The sequence below is a fragment of the Misgurnus anguillicaudatus genome, chromosome 25 (assembly GCF_027580225.2).
Source record: "Misgurnus anguillicaudatus chromosome 25, ASM2758022v2, whole genome shotgun sequence".
Lineage (NCBI taxonomy): Eukaryota > Metazoa > Chordata > Actinopteri > Cypriniformes > Cobitidae > Misgurnus > Misgurnus anguillicaudatus.
The window spans coordinates 20,358,940-20,383,219 of record NC_073361.2 but is presented as its reverse complement, the minus strand read 5'-3'; the positions used below and the strand labels follow the sequence as shown (position 1 = coordinate 20,383,219).

The following is a 24,280-nucleotide window of genomic DNA, read 5'->3' as shown; positions in this document are numbered from 1 at the left end:
ATATTTTGTTGAATTTCACCTAAAAATAGTTCGTGTTGACTACATGCCTCATTTAAAAAATTGTTTTAAAACAGATTTTATTTAACACGTAATAGTAAAAAAAAACACTTTTAATTGTTTTGTAATGACGTAGTAAATGTGCGACGCTACTCCAATAATTGTGCGACAACCGGTTCTTACATGTACTGCTTATTTAAACAATTTACCTCGCTTTGGTAAGTGTGCAAGAATATTACGGTTTTATTTGTTTAGCATTGGATATGCTGCTTTTTAAAGAAAGCAGAAAACATTTAATCGGCGTTGTGTGATCGCTGTATAGTATACTTTACTCACTCTTGTATGTTAAATACATTTCAGCACTGCTTTCATCTTTCTAGATCACAATAACATTCATATTAGGTCAAAACACGGTTGTAAGGTGTGATGAAGCTGGAATTGTCTCGAGTGGTTCAGGGATGTCGATTGGGAGTTTTGACTGGATTGGGGAAAACGGGTCATCAGCACTCAATAGACGTTCCTGGCTGTTTCCTGTACTCTCGATGTGCAACTGTACCCCATCTGACCCAGGACACGTTACACACGTTAAGCGATCTGCCTTCGGTCACACAAGTTACAGTGGATAGCCTGTAAGTTATTACACTTTTGATTGACAGACAATTTCTTACAAAACTGAAGCTCTGTGATTTCATGATTTAGTAACACCATTTGATGACACATTAGTAAAATTAGCCTTTCTTTTCGGAAAGGAGGTTGTTAATGATTATTGATTATATTTATATATGGTTTTCATATAAAAGTTATTGGCATAACCAATATATCGTGACATCCCTAGATTCTTGACTCTCATACCGCAGAACTGAACCCTTTTGGTAAGCTAACGTTAAGTCAACTTTAACTTTAAATCGGTTTCTTATTTTCAGTGCAGAGCATCAGGAGGTGCTGGAGGAATTTAAAGAGGGTGTCAAAAAATTTGCAGGTTAGCAGTTTACTCTCTTACTAAGTAGTTGGCATTTGCTTTCACTTAAAATTTACAGTCTCAAGAGACACATTTTCAGTGCACATTTGACATTATGGTGCTTTATGTGTATGTAAAAATATGATTTATAATAAATGCTTAAGTGTGGAGACTTGGTAACAGTTGAGATACATGCCAATATTCCAAACTCTATATATACTAAAATGTACTATCAAATCATCTAATATTTGAATTTATTACACAACACTAAAAAATGCTTGAGTCTGATTGGCCAGTCGCGACATTCCTAGGTATGTTATTCCGATAACAACCGCCTGAAACTAATAACGCATGGTAACCTGGGTGCTGCAAATCATTTTGACAGGTACAGTTTAATATTACACAGAAATGAAATAGAAATATGTCTTTTAATAACATATATTACATTATATTTACAAATGATAAAACCATATAGTGTGCTTGTGACATTTGAACGTCATGTCTTACCTTTAAAACCTAGGTAAACAGCTTTTCCTGGCAAAAGGTCTGCATTTGTCAAAAATTAGCTTATAAAATATTTCAAATCAATATAAAATTTCCTTACATTATTTATGAGGTAAATAGCCGTGTAATGAGCAGGATAATGTACAGGCAGCCGGTTGTTATCGCGAAATAAGCCCCTGCGGTGTAATACAAGACCTGATCACACTGTAGGGGCTTATTTCTGTGCTAACAACCTGCTGCTTATAGACAGTTTCAGAAGTAACAACATAAACACGCGGCTTTCGTGGTCATCACGTAACTTCCGGTAAACTCTGAGAATAATAAATAACAACAAAGTCCTTTTAAAGTAGTTTATTTATATAACAAGCTAAATAAACAACATGTAGATTACATAGGAGCTCAAACATTTGTAATTTTCGATGAGGTATTTGTTTAAAAGTTCAGTTTCAGCAACTAGTCAGACCATTAAACAAACAGAAAACGGAAGTAAAGTTCGGACCAGACGCTTATTGGGTCACCCCACGTGCGCCCGATGAAACAGTCTATACATTATCCCTTACCATAAAATCATTGAGTTGTCTTGGTTTATATTGTTGAAGGCATACTCATAAATTCTCTCTTGGTTCAACAACCTTTCCTTCTCAGTATCTTGCTGCATACAAATCATTATGTGTCCATGCTAGGGTCCACATCACAGATACATTTTGAAAAATTACATTTTACAACCTTACTGGAATGGGTCTGTTCCTCAGTTGTTGCCTTCAGCAATTCAACAAGTAATGAGAGATGTAATTGCATCCACAACACTATGTTCACAGGCTTTGAGCATATTGCAAAAATATGTCTTGGGGGATATATGGATAATTACAAAATGACAACTTGCAAAGAAATGCAACTGCATGATGTGGTCATTCACTTCTGTTATTTTCATGTGGCCCGTGGTGCCATAAGCTGTAAATCTTTCCATGTATCGCTTTTTATACAAGTTAGTTGAAGTTAAATTTGTTTGGACGTGCTATGCATGCAAATATATACTTGCCATTTGTTGTACATCCATGTCAAAAATACACTTTAAAATCTTAAAAAAAGATTTAAGATCCTGTCGCCTATATAGTAATGATTGTAATTATATCCATCTCTAAATGTCTGCTATTTTGGTTAGAGTTTTGCTAGTTACAGCAAAGTGATTCATTTGAAACTAATGGTGTCTTCACGCAGGTCTTCATAATACTGCGCTTTTCTGCTCTCAGCATGATTCTGCGAATCCCAGTCCTGCTGGTCACGTCACCAACAAGGTTAGAGATGCATATCTTGAAAATTGTTTTTGATAAAATCTCATAGGTTTTCAGCAGCTGTTTTTTTTTCCGATTAGAGCTTTTGTGTCCCCCTGTGTCTGCCAGTCCTAATGCTAATATTCAGGGCTGTAATGGTCTGTGGGTTTGTTTAACAAGACAGTGTCAGTTTGGGGCAGCGGTGGACGGATAGAGCTGACAGTGGCTCGGTTCATGGCGATTCAGGCAGCTATCCAACCTGACTGCTATCACAGCATGGCAGACGGAGAGACCTGGCAGGTCAATACGTCTCGCAAGCGAGTCCGCAAAGCAGTGGACCGAACTCTGGCCCATCTGGATGAGTGTCTAATGTTGCACCAGAAAACCCAGGTCTGTACACACAAACATTACTGAATACTTGTTAAATATCTGTGGCTGGAAAGTGAATGTAAATGCCAAAATGAAATTTTGCTGGTTTGTATGCTTATCTATCACAAAGCAGCACTACAATCAGTGAATTGTTTAGGATGTTATGAAAGCATTTTTTTCTGTTGCTCATCACAGGTGGTTTCATTTCTAAACTCGCTCTCTGTGTCCACAGGAATTAAAGCGGGCAGAGATATTTGGAGTTGTGGAGGGTGGAGATATCATGGAGGAGAGACTTCGCTCCGCTCGAGAGACCGCCAAGCGTCCTGTGGGTGGATTTGTCCTTGATGGATTTCATTCTGCTGCCATGAACCAGGATGTGAGAAGTCAGTTGATTCAAGCGATAACTGCAGAGCTTCCCCATGAAAAGCCGAGGTAAGCGCGATATCTATTTAAATGCCCCACACAAGGTTCAGCCCAGAGATTGAATGGCCGTATCTTTCCCTTTATGTTACCCTCTGATTATGCGCCTCAGATTCTCAGTAGTCATAGCAATGCATCATCCATTGCTGAAGCCATAGAAATCGCCTTCCCCTACTGGGAAACTAGGAGTGTTAAAGTTTCACTTCAGGAATATTTCGTGTTTCACTGCATGATTTTGTCCAAGTTTATGAAGCAGCTCTGGATCTACATTGCATTGAACTGAACCGCCCAAAAACGCAGATCTGCTGGTTTTGTATTAATGCTTAATGATTTACCCTGGGAAGCTGAACCTGGTTTTGATTTATCACTTTGGTTCACTGTTATTTGTCTTTCCGGGGTACCGTGGGAAAAGTATTCCCGAAACGACAACAGGAAAAATGCAGTGTAAGATCCCAAGCCTCTGAAATGCACAGTAGCATAATCATCTTTTATATTATAGCATCACAGTGTTAACACTTCATTATATACAAAGCAGTTGTTTAATGCGCTGCTTAAAGGAATATTCCATTTTCTTAAAAGAAAAATCCAGATAATTTACTCACCACCATGTCATCCAAAATGTTGATGTCTTTCTTTGTTCAGTCCAGAAGAAATTATGTTTTTTGAGGAAAACATTGCAGGATTTTTCTCATTTTAATGGACTTTAATGGACACCAACACTTAACATTTAACTCAACACGTAACAACGGAGTTTCAAAGGACTATAAACGATCCCAAACGAGGCATAAGTGTCTTATCTAGCGAAACGATTGTTATTTTTGACAATAAAAATAACAAGTATACACTTTTAAAGCACAATTTCTCGTCTAGATCCGGTCCTGAAAGCGTCAGCCTGACCTCACGCAATATGTCAAGACGTCAAGAGGTCACAGAGGACGAACGCAAAACTCCACCCCAGTGTTTACAAGTGTGGAGAAAGAGGACCGTTCCGACGTTGTTGTATGTGGAATAATACTAATTAATGTCTTTGTGTTAGTTTATTATTTAAAATGGTCCGCAAATGTGCGATTTATATATGTAACACGTGACCTCCCTACGTCACTACGCATTTACGTTAGGTCGCGCTGGACTGGACCTAGACGAAAAGTTGTGGTTTAAAAGTGCATATTTTTCGTTTCGCTAGATAAGACCCTTATGCCTCATTTGGGATTGTTTATAGTCCTTTAAACTCCGTTGAAAAAAAACTGTTACGTGTTAAGTAGGGCTGGGCGATTAATCGAAATCGAACCGCAATCGCGATGTGCAACGTTGCGATTAGCAAATCGCGAAAGGATGCGATATGATGCGATTTCAGAAATATGCAGAGAGGCTTTGTGACAGTCTAACCAATTGAGCGAGCGCAAGTAAAACTGATGAGGGGTTTCAATTTAAAGCATGCGCGCAGCCTGTGTCTCTCAATGCTTGTTAAATACTCGTGCCAGTTTCCCTATTGCAAGACTTTGCGCGTGCGTCTTCCACAGGTGTTTAAACTTGACGCACACGCGCAGCCTGTGTCTCTATGCTTATTAAATATGGGGAGCCAATTCTGCCATATTCATAAATAAATATACAAGGAAATGTAAAAAAACAAAAATACAGAAATAAATAAAGAAATATATATACATGGAAATGTAAAAAAACAAAAATAAATGAGTATTTATACCTGTATTTCTTTATTTATGTATAATTGTATTTTTTCACACTATTATTTATTTATTTATTCATTTATTTATACATTTATTTATTTTTACTTTTATTTATTTTCACATTTATTTATGTATAAATGTATTTATGTCTACACGTATTTATTTATACATTTATATATTTCTATATATATTTATTTCCACATTTATTTATTTATACATTTATTTATTTATTCTTTTCTTCGTCTGTGTGCTAATGAGGGGGGCGTGTTTTACCTCAGACTTAGCAATCGATCTCTGAGTGCCAGTGCTGAAGCTTTGAGGCCACAGTGACACCTGGTGGTGTGAAAAGCGAACAAAGTTGCACATGGAGTGAATGACTTGGAGATGTGTAATATCCAAAACCTTATTTCAAGTTTTAAATCATTTTGTGTCACCATAACTGTGTATATATAGGGTCACTATACATAGCATACGTACTGTACTCAGTACATGGCCGTAAATCGCCATCCGGTCGTGATTTCTAAAATGTCTTGGCACACATAAATATCAAAATGCACGTTATCAACATATCTGATGACAGACCTTTGTAAGTGGACAGTATGCTCCAGGGCATTTACATTAAATGTATATTTATGTGTGCCAAGACATTTTAGAAATCACGACCGGATGGCGATTTACGGCCATGTCCTGAGTACAGTACGTATGCTATGTATAGTGACCCTATATATACACAGTTATGGTGACACAAAATGATTTAAAACTTGAAATAAGGTTTTGGATATTGCACATCTCCAAGTCATTCACTCCATGTGCAACTTTGTTCGCTTTTCACACCACCAGGTGTCACTGTGGCCTCAAAGCTTCAGCACTGGCACTCAGAGATCGATTGCTAAGTCTGAGGTAAAACACGCCCCCCTCATTAGCATACAGATGAAGAAAAGAAGAAATAAATAAATGTGTAAATAAATAAATGTGGAAATAAATATATATATAAATATATAAATGTATAAATAAATACGTGTAGACATAAAAACATTTATACATAAATAAATGTGAAAATAAATAAAAGTAAAAATAAATAAATGTATAAATAAATGAATAAATAAATAAATAATAGTGTGAAAAAATACAATTATACATAAATAAAGAAATACAGGTATAAATTCTCATTTATTTTTGTTTTTTTACATTTCCATGTATATATATTTCTTTATTTATTTCTGTATTTTTGTTTTTTTACATTTCCTTGTATATTTATTTATGTATTTATTTATTTATTTATGAATATGGCAGAATTGGCTCCCCATAATTAAATACTCCCGCCTGTCTCCGCAAGTCCGCATCGCAAGACTTTTCAGGCGCGTCTTCCACAACAGACAAGGTGTTTAAACTTGACGCACACGCGCAGCCTGTGTCTCTATGCTTATTAAATACTCACGCCTGTCTCCGCAAGTCCGCATCGCAAGACTTCACGCCCGCGTCTCTCAAAACGGATGATGCGTTTTACACACACACGCCCAACAATGCTTACAAGCCTGGCTCCTTATTTAAAACAAACTAAAATATCATTTAACTGGGTTGCTAATGTCACTTGAATGAAATGACATGACATTGAACGCATTTGGATTTTATATTCATTTTAAAAATCCCAAATGTAGCTTTTTAATATTTTGATAGTTATGAAGTTGAGTTGTTTACACTAACAAACAAACATGCATTCAAATCTTTTCAGTAACACTCAGTCACCCATTTAAAATTTTTAAATTGTTGTTAAAGTTGCAGCTATAATGAACCCACTTATTTAAATACTGTTACAGTGTTAGTCCAAGCTAAAGATCATTTTACATTTCATACAATAAGAAGTGTTAATTATATTCTTAATTTCTTTGTTTTTGTTTCCTTATTTTCACAACAAAAAAAAAACAAGAATACAGTTAAATCACCAGACCCATAAGCAGTATCAGTAAGATCTAATGATCTAAAGAGGCAGATGCACATTGCATCTGCTACAAAATTTAATCGCAAATCGAATCGCAATCGCAATTCCTGGCAGAAAAGGCGCAATTAGATTTTTCTCCTAAATCGCACAGCCCTAGTGTTAAGTGTTGGTGTCCATTAAAGTCCATTAAAATGAGAAAAATCCTGCAATGTTTTCCTCAAAAAACATAATTTCTTCTGGACTGAACAAAGAAAGACATCAACATTTTGGATGACATGGTGGTGAGTAAATTATCTGGATTTTTCTTTTAAGAAAATGGAATATTCCTTTAACAGTAAATATTAAAAGTAAACGTTTTTGTAGGCTGATCTTATAATATGAAATCAAACCATTGAAGCTCTGTTGCTCATTTCACACAAAGGCGTCTTAAAAGATACTGCAGCAAAAAATCGAAAAGTCAAATAGAATGTGAAAAATAGCCAAGCAAGATGTCAATTTTTAAGATGTCAAATAAATCTTTGGTGTCTCCAGAGTGCGTATGTGAAGTTTTAGCTCAAAATACCATATAGATAATTTTTTGTAGCATGTTAAAATTGCCACTTTGTAGGTGTGAGCAAAATGTGCTGTTTTGGGTGTGATGTGTTGTGATTGGATAGTGACATCACAAGGGGAGCCAAATTTCAATGACCTATTTTTTCACATGCTTGCAGAGAATGGTTTACCAAAACTAAGTTACTAAGTTAATCTTTTTCACATTTTCTAGGTTGATAGAAGCACTGGGGACCCAATTATAGCACTTTAACATAAACAAGTCAGATTTTCATAATATGTCCCCTTTAAAAAATGAAACTATGCAATGTTATGAATGTATAAGAAAATAATAGTGACTATTGCTTTTATTGTCTTCCCTTTTGTCCATTATTATAGCCTGTTATGATCTCTTTAAAACTGTACTGCCCAAACAAGGTCCTGTTTTGCTAATTTTAGCTCCAACCTGCCTGAACACACCTACCTGGAAGTTTCTAGTAAGGTCTTAGTTAGCAGGTGTGTTTGATTAGGGTAAGGGTTGGAGCTAAACTCTGTATTTAAACATTTGAACATGAATACAACAAAGCATTATTGCAGACAACCTTGTTGCATTTGATTCTTTAACAACACATCTTGGTATAGTGTATATTGCATTGCCATGAATGTGTTTGCTGTGTGTGTGTGTGTGTGTGTGTGTCAGGTTAATTCTGGGCGTCGGCTGTCCTGATGAGGTGATCAGCTGTGTTGAAGCCGGAGTCGACCTGTTTGAAAGCTTCTTCCCATTCCAGGTGACGGAACGAGGTTGCGCGCTCAACTTCAACTACACTATTGATCCTGACCCTGAGACGGCAGGTACATCATCCCCTACAGGTGTGGAGAAGCTTATGGTCATAATGGTGGCAATATAGTGGTGAACTTTGACGTCGAACCTGAACCAAGTCTTATCACAAAATAATGATTGTTTTTACACATGTTTATCCAAACTCCTACTACCTCTTTGTTTTTTCCCCTATATACCTGCCAAAAGTGTTCTATTGTTTTGCAAGTAGGTAGTCTCGTATGGAATTACATTTGTGTCAAATTAAACGAACGCAACTTTTGCAAAAACAAACAAAAATATACATTGATAAAAGAAAAAAACTATCTGAAAATAAAAACAATCAACTAACTAGCAAAAAATTAACATCATCTTTAAATATACTGCATTCTTTGTTTATAGTTTTACAAGTTTCACTTTCACTAAACATAGTTTTGAATGTGCTGCAAATGTTTTCGTTTTCACTTTCCAAGTTTTTGTTTGCGATTCGCAAATTTACGTTCTCCATTTTGACACAAACCTCTCGTGAGGGGCGGGCTTAACAGCGGTTCGCTCTTATTGGCTTGTGAGATTTTGATTGACAGCTCATTGAACCGGAACAGAAGGTGGCGGTAGTGCACCAATAAGCTGGATCCCAACCGCTGTTAAAAATAACAAGAAGAAGACGATCGGACGCTGTTTATCAGCGGAGCTGCAAGTAGTCTAAACAAACGGTAATAAGAGTATATTAAAGAACATTATTGATAATACACGGATATTTTACACGTCAGCAGAGGAATTACAATAGTTCAAGATGAGTAATCGAGAGCCTCACGGTCCGGAGCACCAACACCATCCTCCTCCTCGGCCGGACAATCGAGGCAACCTTACCTGAGGTAAGTTAAGTTTTTAATAATTATCAAAATACATAGAATAATCCCACTGCAAGATCCATTCATGTGTGAAGGCTGCAACAGTTGTGTTAAACTGTATATGAATGGTATTGCATTTCTCAAAGCAGAGCAAAGATCGTTACGTAACAGACCATTTGTTCCATATAGTCTACTTTGGCACATATGTTAGGCTTACAATGGATATGTGAAACGCAAAGATAATGATCTTTCTTTAATTGTGGTTAGGCAAACAATTCTATCTTTATTATTGTCCATAAAAAACAAATGTAAGATTTTAGCCTAATTGCGCTTTTCTTTTTATATTACTTATCAGGACCAAAGAGTGTAATTTCTCCAGGTAGGCACTGAACCATCTCATGTTGTTCTCTGTATATAAAATACCAATTTAAAGGGGCTTTGGTAAATTTTTAGTTTTTTTTAGTTTATGTTTTTATTAGATTTGAAATGTAACGAGTTCAGCATAGAATTCATGTTAGCTATTTCTACAAGAACAAGCGTGAGAACATATTTTGCAGCGAATGTTTAGTTTAAATCAATTTTAATTCAAATCAATTAATCTTTAATGCACGTTTACAAGAGCACTGTGCTACATAAGGTTAAAATGAAGCCTTGGAAGGGGTAGTCATGTTTGCTGTTACTGGTGGGACAGAAAGCTCTCTTTGAAAAGATAACATTTTAAAGATCTTTACTTGTGTTCAGAAGATGAACCAAAGTCTTAAGGGTTTGGAACGACATGATGGTGAGTAAATGACGACAGAATTGTCTTATTTAGGCGTATTAGCAGCACTCTAAATATGCATATCTGCACCACATCTGGTATTATTCAGCCTACCTGCCCTTAATGTAGGAATGCCACTAATTTGGTTTCCATAATACTTCACATGATGATTTACTATGGACAGACATTGCTTTTTTATAAGCTACGATTTGACCATACTTTTCTCTTCTCTTTTTTTTTTTTTTTTAGAATTGAGCCTCTATGGTGTGATGTTTGGTCAGCTGTCTCTTGTACTATGAAGAACTGCAATGGAAGAAGAGACAGTGCTTGATTCGGCAGGTGAACTGCACCTATTTTGTAAGACCAGATTTCAGTTTAGAATATTTATCAAGAATTAATGTTTCATTTTTCCTCTTTTATTTATATTCATAATTCTAGCCAGGTAGATGGCATGACATTAAACTCTTAATAAACAACAACAACAAACAAAACACTGTAATAATACATCCTTCCCCCCAAACTATTTTGCAAAGTCATTACTCATTATCATAGTAAGTAGTGTGCTATCCCCTTCCCCTTAAAGCAAATGTGGTCTCAAGATTCATCCAATGCCATGTGTAAATAGGGCTTATGTTACATGAGATTGAAATGACATTAACTAAATATCAGGATTTTTATTCTTGACATTCATGTACTTGCATATATTTACTTTGGCATTATGTAATTATGTGTCCTTAGAAATGTATCAAACTAAATTTGGTTAGCATTATAACACATTGTTTCTTTTGCAGATGGTGGAGCAACTTTTTCAAGAGGAAATTGTTGACAATGTCACAGAGGATGATGGTGTGGTCGTGGTGGGAGAGATCTATTGTCCTTTGTCAGACCAAAAGCCTTTGATATCACCATTGAATGTCTAGGAGTTATACCAACAGACACTTGATGTCATCCAAAGACTGTGCTCCATTTAAATTGTAAAAGTCATTTTCAGGTTTACAAGATACAAAAGCTGGTTCACAGATGTACCTTTCCTTTAAAACTATTTCCCACCTGTAATCACAATGGAGACACATCTCTGACTGCTGGGCTTTCCCTCTTATTGTGTTCGGATTCATATGCATCTGCAGGGTTATTCATGGCAACACTTTATAGCGTTGTGCTGGTAATTTATCTTTATATATCATGCCTTCTCACTACATGTCAGCCTGTGCTTTACATATCTGAGAGTCAACGCAGCTAAACATGAAGGACAAATGCAATGCAAGACGTTATGCATGTTATATATCGGCATATGGATGATTAGATTAGAAACAGCTTTCTGTTGGTGTGTTTAAACATCACATGACATAGAAAAGGAACTGTCCTCCATTTTCCTCCTTAGATTTAATTTGTACTTTAGACGTCAATGGGTACACTCTCATGTGTGCTTACCATCATTTATCAAAATATCTTCTCAGCAGAATAAAGAAACTTAAATAGGTTTACAACAACATGAGACTGAGTAAATAATAACAGAATTTTCATTTTTGTGTGAACTATCCCTTTAAGACTCTGTAAACCATTCAGATGCATGTAAAATCATTAACAACTGTTAAACAGCATCTATAAATGATAAAAAAGACATTACTATTGGGAGAAACATTTTGTCTAGACATTTGAGTTCATTTCAACTGACACTCTGTAAAAGTAAGTAAGTAAGCAAGCATCATGTTGCACTGCTGTTTCCATTCTTTCTTTAAATTCATTTGCTTGGCCTTCGATGCATGCATGTGTGATCAAACTCAGTTATTTTGAAGATGTATTGCCTGTCAACCACTGCATCACTCGTGGGACAGAAAGTGCTGCCTCGTCCTGAGTTTCGCCGTCTAGGGCAGTAAAATAAACAATAAGCATTTAATGACATCACTACATATAGCACAATAGTCATTCAACACTAATACTCTAAAATGTATAACTTGTTTGTAACTAATTTTTGCTTTAGAAAACCGCAAATTTACAGACAAGGTTAACATAAGAACCCTGAAATTTTAAAGCTGGTCACCCTGTGCACGGCTAACAGCAAAAACCTCCTCAGCAGCACATCAATAAAACTTTCAGTGGGATTATTCTATTTATTTTGATAATTATTAAAAACTTAACTTACCTCAGGTAAGGTTGCCTCGATTGTCCGGCCGAGAAGGATGGTGTTGTTGCTCCGGACCGTGAGCCTCCCGATTACTCATCTTGAACTATTGTTATTCCTCTGCTGACGTGTAAAATATCCGTGTTTTATCATTAAATTAATATACTCTTATTACCGTTTGTTTAGACTACTTGCAGCTCCGCTGATAAACTGCGTCCGATCGTCTTCTTCTTGTTATTTTTAACAGCGGTTGGCATCCAGCTTATTGGTGCACTACTGCCACCTTCTGTTCCGGGGTTCCGGTTCAATGAGCTGTCAATCAAAATCTCACAAGCCAATAAGAGCGAACCGCTGTTAAGCCCGCCCCTCACGAGAGGTTTGTGTCAAAATGGAGAACGTCTCGGTTACTATCGTAACCTCGGTTCCCTGAGAGACGGGAACGAGACATTGCGTCCGCTGACGCTATGGGAAACTCCTCCCTCTTACGGCTTCTGAAGCTTTTATTGAACAACGCCAGTGCTCCGGCCAATGCCGCCCACGACAGCCTTATAGGGGCGGGACTTCCGCTACTATATAGCCTGTTTAGGCGGCAAAATACTCAGATTCTTTCGATTGAACGAACAGTAGAGCTGATCTGAGCAGTGACACGGCGGCTTACGCAATGTCTCGTTCCCGTCTCTCAGGGAACCGAGGTTACGATAGTAACCGAGACGTTCCCTTTCGAGAGCGGTCACTCGACATTGCGTCCGCTGACGCTATGGGGAATGTATTCAAACACGCCGTGAGAACAGCGAAGAGCAGCTCCAGTGAAGCTTACTCAAGTCTGTGCACCACAATGCCTGAGTCGGTGCACAATCCCCGTCCAGTCTGTGTAAGCTAACGCACAGTAGATTGGATGCCTGAGTCTCTAGGGACTCAATCCAGAGCTTATACAGAACAGAATGCATACAGTCACAGGCTGCATGTAGGTCTTATTGCAGCCCTACAGCAGATAGCAACCTGTAACATTACAACAGAAACGGCTAGGCCGACCCAATGTGGGCGGTAGCAAGCATATCCACGCAGAGTATTTGCTGGTATTAACATATGATGCACGATGGCCAAGATAGCTAGCGTGAAAGTAAGGAAGAAGCGAAAACGCGGCTCCATATTAATACATCAGCTGTACTGGCCATCCAGTACAAACTATGAAGAGGCGTCGGATAGTGCGACTGCCGAATTAGAATAACACCGCTATGCCAGTGTGGCAGTAATGTGCTGCCCTCATTATCACCTAATGATCCAGTGACCCAGCTGGATCCCAGCAGCTGACTGCTTAGGTGGAGCAGGGAAATTTCTTAGAATGAGCTGGGCAGGTCACAGCGATCGTTAACAAATGCCACAGCCCATCTCTGAAGCATAAAGAGTTGCTCTAACAGTAATGTCAGAGCGGAGTGCTTAGATAAATGTATAACACTCATACCGGGCACAGCTCACATCAGCTAGATGGGAAGGTAGAATGCAACCGTCTATGCTCTAACTGCGCTGAGGGTGGTTTTGGCACATAGTCCCTTAAGGGCATGTACAGCCCATGACGGCACTAAAATATGCAAATGATTGGCCACTTCTCTCACTTAAGAGAATTAATTGTGCCTGGCCACTGCGCACCCAAGGCACCAGCATGAAATGCAGCGATAGCTGCAGAAAACCTTTGGGGTAGACAGCCCACTTTTCCTTCATCTGTGCACTGCTGCAAAGATAGAACATTCGACACGTGACAGTGCAACGGGTCGTAGTCATTGCTTCACACCATTACAGGTGCTGCGTAAAGAGGGCGTCTTGTAGAAAGGGCTCGCTGTCCTTACTGATTTTGCGTGTATAAGCAGCAAAACCAAAGTAGGGCAACACATAACCGCTGGCACTTGGCCGAGCACAACGTGTTTCATACAAAGCGTAACTCTGATAAGGACAAAGCTTACACTTTCCACCATCATGTACTGATTCATTACGTCCAAACAATCTCAAACATTCTAAAGTCCTTAACAGCCCTTAAGTCTGTGTCGCATTTGCGGCAGCCAAGACATGAGCTGCTTAATGAAGAGCAGGTGCAAATTCCTGTCTGGTACAGCAGGTAGTGCGCTGTGAACTTGTAAGCCGGTCCACCACGGAGGCGTTCGTCACCAGCACAGCAGTGTCTCGGGTGGAATATCTCAGAGCAGACTCATATCCAGAGTGCTCCTGAGAGGGACGGCTCGCATGAAGCACATAAACGTAAAGCTGGCATGCACACTGTGCTTATATGCTCACACGCACGCAAGCAGAAACTACTTTAATCAAAGGAGTGTGTCTGTGGCTGGTTGGTACAGTCCCAAACGCGCAATAAGATAGCAGGATGCGCATTACACTCAGCTAAGAGGGAACAGCGTTACACCCTGTGAATGTGTGCGGGTCTACATAAAGCCTGCTATAAGCACCACCGGCGCGGCTAGTAGTCTCCTATCACAATAGAGGTCATAGTAAAGGGTGAGAGAATAGTGGCTGCACAAGCTGTTCTACCTCTCTCGTCAGGTAACAACTATATTACCCGTTCGCAAACTCCAGACTCAGTAAAGGCGCACTGCGCCGATTCTGCGACAGGTCTGCACAGCTGGGGTGGTCTGTGTCGAATCAAATTGGCAGCCGCTCTGGGTAATAGTATATACAAATACCCTATAAAGCGGGTGTTCATAATTCTCTCCCTTCTGTATCACAGCGGCGTTAGCCAAGGGAGGAATTGAGTGCTGTACAGGGTAAGGTAATGGGCTAAACACTGCCGAGCGATCGGGATGTTGTAGCTCCATATTGACATGTTTGCAGTGGCTCCGATCGCACATGCGTGTGCCTATTATAGTATATGTTGTCAGCCGTGGAACAAGCCTGCTGCTAAACATAGGTGTGTGAGCCACCCATCATATGGAGACGTTACAAACCCATGACAAATCATAATGGCGCCGAGCGAGCCATATGTGCCTGAGAGGCTGCTGTAGGGCCACAGGGGTTGTGTGTTCAGACATGCACTGATGGCCGACCAGTCAAAACTGTCACAGCTCACCGCTTGGATGGCTGAATGTAGGATACAAGTGCAGATTCGACTCCACGCATCTGGGACATTTCTGTAACGGATTGCAGCGCACAGGATTCCAGTTACATATTGTGTGGCATAAAGCAATGGTGTGTTACACAGAGCCATGGAAGAACAGAGCTTGGTTCTGCAATAGCACCGAGCGAGGAGATACACTCCTTATACACTGGAACGGATAGTAACCGGTCGTCTGTGCGTGTCGGGTGCCAGTTACATACTGTGTGCTTTGAAGCAAGGTTGCCATTTAATAGAGTTTGTTAACGGCTGTACAGTGATGTTGCAAACTCCTGAACTGTACCACACAGTGCACAACCCAGACGTGTGTGAATCTTCTAGCGGAGTGATCCGCTGAAGGGCACTGGTTCACTTGCTGCACATAGAGCCATATAAAAACCAAGTCTGGGTCTGCAGTGGCTTGCTGCTTTGTGCAAGGTCGGATGCAGAACCCGAGAGAAAGAGAGACACTTCCTTAAGAATGAACAACTTAGTAACAGCTCGCCACGCGCACGCAGGGAGTCAGATACCTGTGTTTGTAGTGAGATATTGCCTGAACACTGCATGGATGTGTAAGGCACGATAGTAATCCTCTGTTGGTACAGCAACATAACTCCTAAAAGTTTACATCCACATCGGCTCACTGGATTCAGCCAGGGAGCTAAGAGCAAGATGAGTGAGGAGAGAGATAGCCTTCTATTCAATGTCAATATACATAAATAGCCAGGCGTGTAGGCTGCTATTAAAGATGTGTATATATACAAATATATGTATGAGTATATATATATATATATATATATATATATATATATAGTGTCAAGCAGTACAATGAGTCTCTATTCAATGCAGATATACATTAATAGCCAGGCATGTAGGCTGCTATTACTGTATAAATATATATAAATATACGTATGAGTATATATATATATATATATAGTGGAATGCAGTACAATAAGCCTCTATTCAATGCAAATATACATTAATAGCCAGGCGTATATGCTGCTATAAGAAATGTATAAATATATATACGTATATGAAAGAATATATATATAAAGTGCAATGCGTAAGTATAGAGCAACGTTGCCACCAATCGGGGGCTTGCGAGATGCATTGTGCACTGCTTAGATGTGTGTATGTGTGTCGAGACAGATCGCTGTGCGAAGCGAGCGGCCACACTCAACACACTTCGCTATACTCGGTCTGTCCCCATTGCTCTGCAGCTCGTGTGTAACGGATGCATGGTGAGCGGGGTTGAGCACTGTGAGTTGTGCATTGCGTTTTGATACGGATCGCTACTCAGTGCGAAGGATCAAACCCGACATTATCCTCCCCCCTTTTCTTTGCAGCGCGTGTATAACGGGCACATTCAGAGTATGGCTGAGCGCTGCGCGCTGAGTATCCTCCGTAAGAGCTGTATATTGCTAAATATATGGTCTCAATTGGCACATAGTTGAAAGAGGACAAGTGCAGAGGGAATGTCAACAGGGCACAGAAGGATGTTGTTGTGCTGATTGGTAGCTCGCTGCCCGTCAGCGGCCATTGCACACAACATCTGAAAGCATTTAAGCATAGCCAACACATATTCCCGTCGTCACCCGAAACAGATGAGGGGCGTGAATGTGTGTGTGGTGTGTGATGCGGTACCATCACTGATCATACGAAGAGCAATAAGTGTAGCATGGATAACAGGCACAAGTATAACTCTCTGTATACGTAACGTTTCTTCTCGTATAATTTTTGCGGCAGCTTAGACACATTAATGGTGTATTGCTGCCCCCCTCAGTACGACCGAAGAATAGCAGGTCCTTGTGAACGTATGACGCTACGCAAAATAGCGCGCGTAGTGACGTGGCCAAAATGGGCGCGGCTCACGCGGGACAGCCGAGGCGAGCATAATGTTATGTTAGGCCAGCCGCTGTGCTAATGGCTGAAACGTTTAAAATCAGCCAGAGCGCACTGTATACACACAAAGAAGCCAAGGAAAATATTAAGTTACATCCACACAAGCGTCACAGACGGCCATGTCTATGAAGGAGCCGTCTGCACGCTGTGCTCGCATGCGACCGGTCCCGAAGGGGGTCGTGCATGCTAGCACTGGCCGAAGTGTGTTAAATTACAAAGCAGACACCAGGGTGGGGGTCTAATCATGTAAGGGGAGCGGCCGAAGCACGCTATAAGTACAAGACAAACATATATGAGAGGGTATTGCAACGGTATGTATTGTGCACACTGTGGCATTTTCCGCACTGCGTAGGTGGGGAAAGGAAGCCTTGTGTCTTTCCCGCGTCCGTAACCTCGGATACCCCGGGGGTATGAGGCTAATAGGGCGGGTACGTTACCGTGGAACGCACGCGACGTTCTCCTCAGTTTGACAGCATTGCCACCAACGGCGCTCTGGCGGCGGTGGTTTGCTGCCGAGAACGCAATTATTCGATATATCTCGGAGTCCATTAGATATACGGTTCTTCACTCGAGGAGCGAAGCTCAAAATCCTTGTAAAATTCTGCCGGAACGCGTGTAAGGGACGCGATCCTTGCGTCCCTCACAAGTGCGCCGATCTACGGCGAGACGCTTCAGTCACGGTGAAGAGAAAGAATCTGAGTATTTTGCCGCCTAAACAGGCTATATAGTAGCGGAAGTCCCGCCCCTATAAGGCTGTCATGGGCGGCATTGGCCAGAACACTGGCGTTGTTCAATAAAAGCTTCAGAAACCGGAAGAGGGAGGAGTTTCCCATAGCGTCAGCGGACGCAATGTCGAGTGACCGCTCTCGAAAGGGAACGTAAATTTGCGAAGCGCAAACGAAAACTTGGAAAGTGAAAACGAAAACATTTGCAGCACATTCAAAACTATGTTTAGTGAAAGTGAAACTTGTAAAACTATAAACAAAGAATGCAGTATATTTAAAGATGATGTTAATTTTTTTGCTAGTTAGTTGATTGTTTTTATTTTCAGATATTTTTTTTTCTTTTATCAATGTATATTTTTGTTTGTTTTTGCAAAAGTTGCGTGCGTTTAATTTGACACAAATGTAATTCCATAGTCTCGACCCCAAACTCATGCCATTTGTTGACCTGAAAGTTGCCATGTCAGAGTTTGGCATGTTTAGTTGTGCCGGTAGATGCTGTAACTTTGCTGTTACTATATATAGACATATACATACATTGATTGCTAATTAAGAGTAGCCTTATATTGTTACAAAACAAATTATTTGCTGCGGGTGTCAGCTGAGAAACTGCTATTAAATTAGATGTTCACTTAATTTTAAGTTAAACTGGTATGTATATATTTGTGTTCCTGTTAGTTAACTGGCAAAGCATTGCATTAACAATGTAAAGGTCAGGGGTTCAAACTGATTAAATGGATAGTTTGGCCAAAAATGATATTAAACCCATGATTTACTCACCCCGAAGCTGTCCAAGATGCATATGTCCATTTTTCAGACGATGACATTTTCAGTTATTTTAGAAAATGTTTTAGATCTTTCAGTTCATCAAATGTGATGTTATGGGGTCCACGACCTTCAAGTCCAAAAAGTGTGCATCCATCCTTCACAAAATAAATCCAAACGGCTCCACGATGATAAACAAAGTCCTTCTGAGGGTAATCCATGCAGTTTCGTTGTAGAAATATCCATATTTAAAACTTTATAAACCAAAATAACTTGCATCCGGTAATGCCGCCATCTTAGTCGCATCCGCATTCAGGATGAGAGCTTACGCAGCGTACGGAGGTTACTTTGCTGCTGCTTTGTGCCCCCGCCCTCTGAATTTGTCATACGTCACTAAGAAAAGTGCGTACACTACGCTAATACCCTCTCCTGAATACAGGGGAGTCTAGGATGGCGGCGCTACCGGAGGGTAGTTGTTTTGGTTTGTGGGGTTTTACATATGGATATTTCTACAGCGACACCGCGCGGCTTACCCTCGGATGACCTTTGTTCGGCATCCTGGAGCCGTTTCGATTTGTTTTGTGAAGGATGGATGCACATTTTTTGGACTTGAAGGTCGTGGACCCCGTAACTTCACATTTAATTAACTGAAAGATCTAAAACATTTTCTAAAATAACTGAAAATGTGTTTGTCTGAAAAACGATGGACATATGCATCTCGGACGGCTTGGGGGTGAGTGGATCATGGGTTTGATATCATTTTTGGCCGAACTATCCCTTTAAGGGCCGGTCAAAATAGCATGCAAATATTTTTCAGACATTGCTGCGAATATGGTGGGAGCACTTTGTCCATCTCTGCTTTTCAGTGGAGAAAGGTCACATTGTGACGTACCGATTTTGTACTGGTCAGATGTCTTTACGTGATACGAATTTGCAGGTCAGAGTTCACCAGACTTAAACTTTGGTACGGAGCGAAATATGGGTTGTGGCTAGAAGGCATACAGCTAACGCAGATATCTGGTGAAATAGATAACTATTTTTATCCTAATCCTACTCCCAAACCCAACCCTAAACTCAACATTTCACAGAATGTAGGCCATATCTGCATTCCATCTTGCCAGAACCCCTATTTTCATCCTAATCCTACACCCAAAATCTACCCCTAAACCCAACATTACACGAGATTTAGGCTGTATCTGCATCCCATTTAGCCAAAACCGCTATTTTCATCCTAATTCTAACCCTAAACCCAACATTACACGAGATTTAGGCTTTATCTGCATCCCATCTAGCCAGAACCGCTATTTTCATCCTATTCCTACCCCTAAACCCAACATCTAACGACATTTCGGCGTTTGCTGTATCTCTTCTAGCCATAATCGATAAGCTTGCGCTTTCAGTCTGAGGCATCTGATGCGTATGAATAGAAGTCAATTGACTAAAAAGTGTAGTATGAGACGAGTGCCCCTTTACTGATAAAATGTAGCGCTTTGAAAGCGTCTGCCAAATTCATCAATGTAGATTTTAACATTCATAAAAAAAATTTTTTACTTCACTTTGAGTTTAGTTTTAAATGACAGTGATTTAGATTCTGTCATCCATAAAGGAGCTGCTTTTGCACAACATTATGAGTTAATAAATGTTTAGCTGCTTATTTTAAGCTAATAAGAACACTTAAGAGCATGTGGCGTGATTTTTCACACTGTTTGTTGGTGCTGGTGGGGGGTTTCTGAAAACTAGATAATTTAATATAAGCTCCAACAACAGAGAGTGTGTGTGTGCTTATTCAGGCTCCATTTAAATAAAATAATTGCCTTGTTAGAAAGAATTAAAGCCCTAGACATCAGTCAGCAGGAACAGATCATTCCTCAAATCCATACTTCATTATGGTTTCCAAAGCTTTATTACCGCTTTATACCTTCATAAGCATTTTATGAGACTAGATAGATACCAGAATCTGTCCCTTAAGTATCCGGATTTTATGAGACATGGGAAATTCAATGCCGAGAATAAATCATTTATTAGTGTTTGGTACTCACTGGCCTGTTTGGAGAGGGAGGTAATCAATGTTTTAGGAAGGTAATGGAGTTCAGGACAAGTGCTTACAGAATGAAGAAAAAGCGGAAATATCCCCTTAGCCAATTAGAGGGGGATCAGCCATCTGTCACGCCAGATTACAGGTGTTCAAAATCATACTGCTTTTGTTCATTTGTGATCCTGCTCATGATTCTGTGATTAGATTAAAATTAATGTAAAATCAAACTTTGATGCATGTAATCTCATTATTTAATCTAATTATAATATCATTAGTGTTTGACACAAGAAACCTTTAATCCTGAAATAATATAAATGAAGCACTGCCGTGTTGTTTGAATATTACACATAAATGGGTTTTATCTTGAGATTAATGGTACATTATCTGTGTGTGCATGATGCAGTGCTGGAATCAAATGGAGAGATGCCTGATGTCATAAAGCAAAGCGACAACGAAGATGGAAATATGACGCCTTTCGAAATCAATCTCAAGGATAAAAGGTATGTGTGTGTATGGAGCTAGACAAGGACATGCCCCTTAACTATCATACATCTCTGCTCATATCACACGAAAGCTACTAATTCACATCTCACTATGTTATACACCCCAGCTGGAAGGCAAAAAGAAGGAAGGCAATATGGCAATAAATTCATTCTCGCTGGCACGCATATATCATAACATTGCCTCCATCACTGGAGTCAGATTAGATTAGTGGTGTAAGGATTGAAGGATATAAAAAAATTACAATGCTCATGTGAATATAAACCAGTCTGTATGTACTCTCAGACGTGTAAAGATCGCATTTGTAATGATGCGTTCAAAAGTGCTGCTCTGAGAAACAGCCAATCAGAGCAGAGCTCAATATTATTATTCATGACCTTTCCAAATAAGGTAATAACAGACCATTTCATAGAGACAGAGCGCAGTAATTTGAAAACCACGCCTACCGGGGGGAAAACAATCCAACCGTCTCCATTGACTTTGTATTGCGAGAGGCCGCCTCCTTGTCATTTCTGGCTTATAACAAAAACAGAATAATGCCTAAAAACTGCTGTGTGACAAGGTGTACATCTAACAAGCCAGAAAACTCAGAAATAGGTTTTTATAAGCTGTCGAGCCGTAAAACCCAGCCTTTAAGAAGAAAAAAGTGGATCCCTGACTCTGTTTCCCTCTAGTGGGCGCAATTCTACTAATAGCAGTACTATGAAAAGTTGCCTATTTTCACTTTTGTGCCTTTAAAAGCTCGTTTTTTGGGGTCGACAGCTTATAAAAACTTATTTCTGGGTTTTTTGGCTTGTTAGCTGTACACATTGTCACACAGCAGCTTTTAGGCATTATTCTGTTTATTGTTGTGGGCCAGAGATGACGGGGAGGGGGCCTCTCGCAATACAACGTCAATGGAGGCGGTTGGATTGTTTCCCCCCAGGTGGGTGTGGTTTTCAGGTTATAACGCGTTGCGCTCTGTCTAATAATTTGTGCACTTAATAAAGCCACATACCCTTTATGTATATATCAGAGAACAATTTAACATATTATTTCAATGCATTCTTTGGCACCTTTAACATTTTAGGTATCAAGACGATTTCCGCCCTCTTGTGGAGGGGTGTGGCTGTTACTGCTGTCAGAAGCACATGAGAGCGTATGTCCATCATTTACTGGTGACCAATGAGCTGCTCGCTGGAGTTTTACTCACGCTGCACAACACGGCCCACTACCTCGGCTTCTTCAAAGCACTGCGGGAGGCAATCGGCAACGACCATCTGCAAGACTTGAAAGCTAGAGTTCTCCGTTGCAGAAAACGAGATATGTAATTAAAATGATTGAAAGACTTTTAGGATGAGAAAAGAGCTTCTACTTCAAACTATGAGGGAGTCATAAGTACGCTCTGATTTCAGAGTATGTATGTTTACATGAATATAAAGCTGGATTTTGCAGCGCATTCCTCTGGCATGACAATAAGTGCAAGTAATACTGCACCTACAACCTACAGACCTTTACGATTCCCATTTCAGAGTTAGCCTACGGATTTGGATTTTCCATTTGTTCTGCTTAATGAACAAATTTACCTAGGAGGAGTATTAATAATGGAGAAATTACATTTTTAATGGGGTAGGCCTTTTGACCAAGTTCACTCTCTAAAGCTTTGAAGTTTTATAGCTCACCTGGTTTTCGACACAGAGTTTTTCCGTCACTATATTATTTTAAAATATACTTTGTTATTATCATAATTATGTTATTATAAAGCACACACAATATTGTCATAAATAGTAATTTTATTTCACAAATTACTTTTATAGCAAATCTGGGCATTTAATTTTTTTTTATCACAATACAAATCTACAAATCTTGCTCACTGTCTTTATGAATGGTCTTTTTGTACTGCTATTACTGAAATAGATTTGTTTTTATATTCCTATCAACTTTGCAGTAAATTATAAATGAAAGACTTTGCTCTTTTGATTCAGGATGAATGTAAACTATACATGCTTCTGCAAGGCCAAAACTTGCAGAAAGGACGAATGGGATAATAATGAGTATTGAAGAGTGTGTGATTGCTGCATTTCATTCCCATTTGTTTTACTGACGTCATTGGGCTTGCACTGATTCTAATACAACTTATTTTAGGTCTCAGATTTTCAGTGTTGTTTCTCAATTTGTGGTTTTGTAGCCAATACAGGTGGGACAGCCACATAATGCTTGGGAATATATTTTGATGTATTTTAGTGCATACTCTACTATGAGTCAAAGCAGGCTGCATTTACATTTTAACGATGGTCTCTGACACACTCCCAGCAGGTCGGTTTTTCTCCATGTTTTAGCCAATTACATTATCCGAAAGAGCCAGGAGAGATCATTAAATAAAGTCCCTGGGAAACTTCCCCTTGTGCTTGCTTTAGATTTGAATCTCATACTTTCAATGGAAAGTTATATGTACTGTATTTATGGGATTTAGGTGTCACAAGGGTAATGTCTGTTTTCAGTGAAAAATACAGTCACGTGTGTTTATAAGCAGTAGTTAGGCTAATTTAAATTATGTTTCTGTACAAACTGTAGTTCAAGTTTGGTTTATTTGTACAAATATCAGTGACAGTCAATACATTGAAATGATTAAAAAAATGTTCATTTTCCAGCTCCTCTAAAGTTAAACATTTGATTCTTATCGTTTTGGAATCCATCCAGCTGATCTCCGGGTCTGTCGCTACCACTTTTGGCATGGCTTGGCATGATCCGTTGAATCTGATTGGACCATTGGCATCACGCTAAAAAAGAATCAAAGATTTTTCCTAACTCTTCTGTAGTTACATTGTGTACTAAGACCGACAAAAAAATTTTACGTTGTGATTTTCTAGGCAGATATGGCTAGGAACTACACTGAAAAAAATGATTCATTGAATTTAATACATTTTTTAAGGTAAGTGGTTGCAATCAATTTATTTAAGCTACATTTAAACAAAAGTTTTATATTTTATTTTACGTTACTAATCTTTTTTGTCTAAATGTAGCTTAAATAAATTGATTGCAACCACTTACCTTAAAAAAA

At 39.3% G+C, this 24,280-nt stretch overlaps 1 protein-coding gene and 2 long non-coding RNA genes across 6 annotated transcripts; 2 read left to right on the top strand and 1 right to left on the bottom strand.

The window, feature by feature from the left end:
• Window positions 1-69: 69 nt before the first annotated feature.
• qtrt2 (queuine tRNA-ribosyltransferase accessory subunit 2) lies at window positions 70-23,183 on the top strand. 3 transcript variants are annotated; one of them, XM_073864227.1, is made up of 9 exons: window positions 70-215; window positions 378-626; window positions 921-976; window positions 2,678-2,754; window positions 2,911-3,120; window positions 3,332-3,531; window positions 8,372-8,523; window positions 21,143-21,239; window positions 22,310-23,183. In XM_073864227.1, the coding sequence occupies exons 2-9, from the start codon at window positions 424-426 to the stop codon at window positions 22,548-22,550; spliced, it is 1,236 nt and encodes a 411-aa protein (XP_073720328.1). In that variant the 5' UTR covers window positions 70-215; window positions 378-423; the 3' UTR covers window positions 22,551-23,183. The 3 variants fall into 3 exon arrangements, with proteins under 3 accessions (XP_073720328.1, XP_073720326.1, XP_073720327.1); XM_073864225.1 differs by having other exon boundaries at window positions 8,372-8,541; XM_073864226.1 differs by having other exon boundaries at window positions 87-215; window positions 400-626; window positions 8,372-8,541.
• LOC141362183 (uncharacterized) lies at window positions 9,506-11,487 on the top strand. 2 transcript variants are annotated; one of them, XR_012368189.1, is made up of 5 exons: window positions 9,529-9,601; window positions 9,695-9,718; window positions 10,081-10,120; window positions 10,349-10,456; window positions 10,891-11,487. It is a non-coding gene; the product is annotated as an uncharacterized lncRNA (long non-coding RNA). The 2 variants fall into 2 exon arrangements; XR_012368188.1 differs by having other exon boundaries at window positions 9,506-10,120.
• On the bottom strand, window positions 11,466-12,608 carry LOC141362184 (uncharacterized). The gene is made up of 2 exons (XR_012368190.1): window positions 12,243-12,608; window positions 11,466-11,964 (listed from the first exon to the last, which is right to left on the bottom strand). It is a non-coding gene; the product is annotated as an uncharacterized lncRNA (long non-coding RNA).
• Window positions 23,184-24,280: the final 1,097 nt, after the last annotated feature.

What these genes read in the sequence shown, in the direction of transcription:
- qtrt2 (XM_073864225.1), top strand. Translation starts at nt 424, where the DNA reads ATGAAGCTGGAATTGTCTCGAGTGGTTCAGGGATGTCGATTGGGAGTT. An exon ending in CTGGTCACGTCACCAACAAG is followed by an intron (nt 2,755 to 2,910) that starts GTTAGAGATGCA and finishes TTGTTTAACAAG; the next exon opens with ACAGTGTCAGTTTGGGGCAG. An exon ending in CTTCCCCATGAAAAGCCGAG is followed by an intron (nt 3,532 to 8,371) that starts GTAAGCGCGATA and finishes TGTGTGTGTCAG; the next exon opens with GTTAATTCTGGGCGTCGGCT.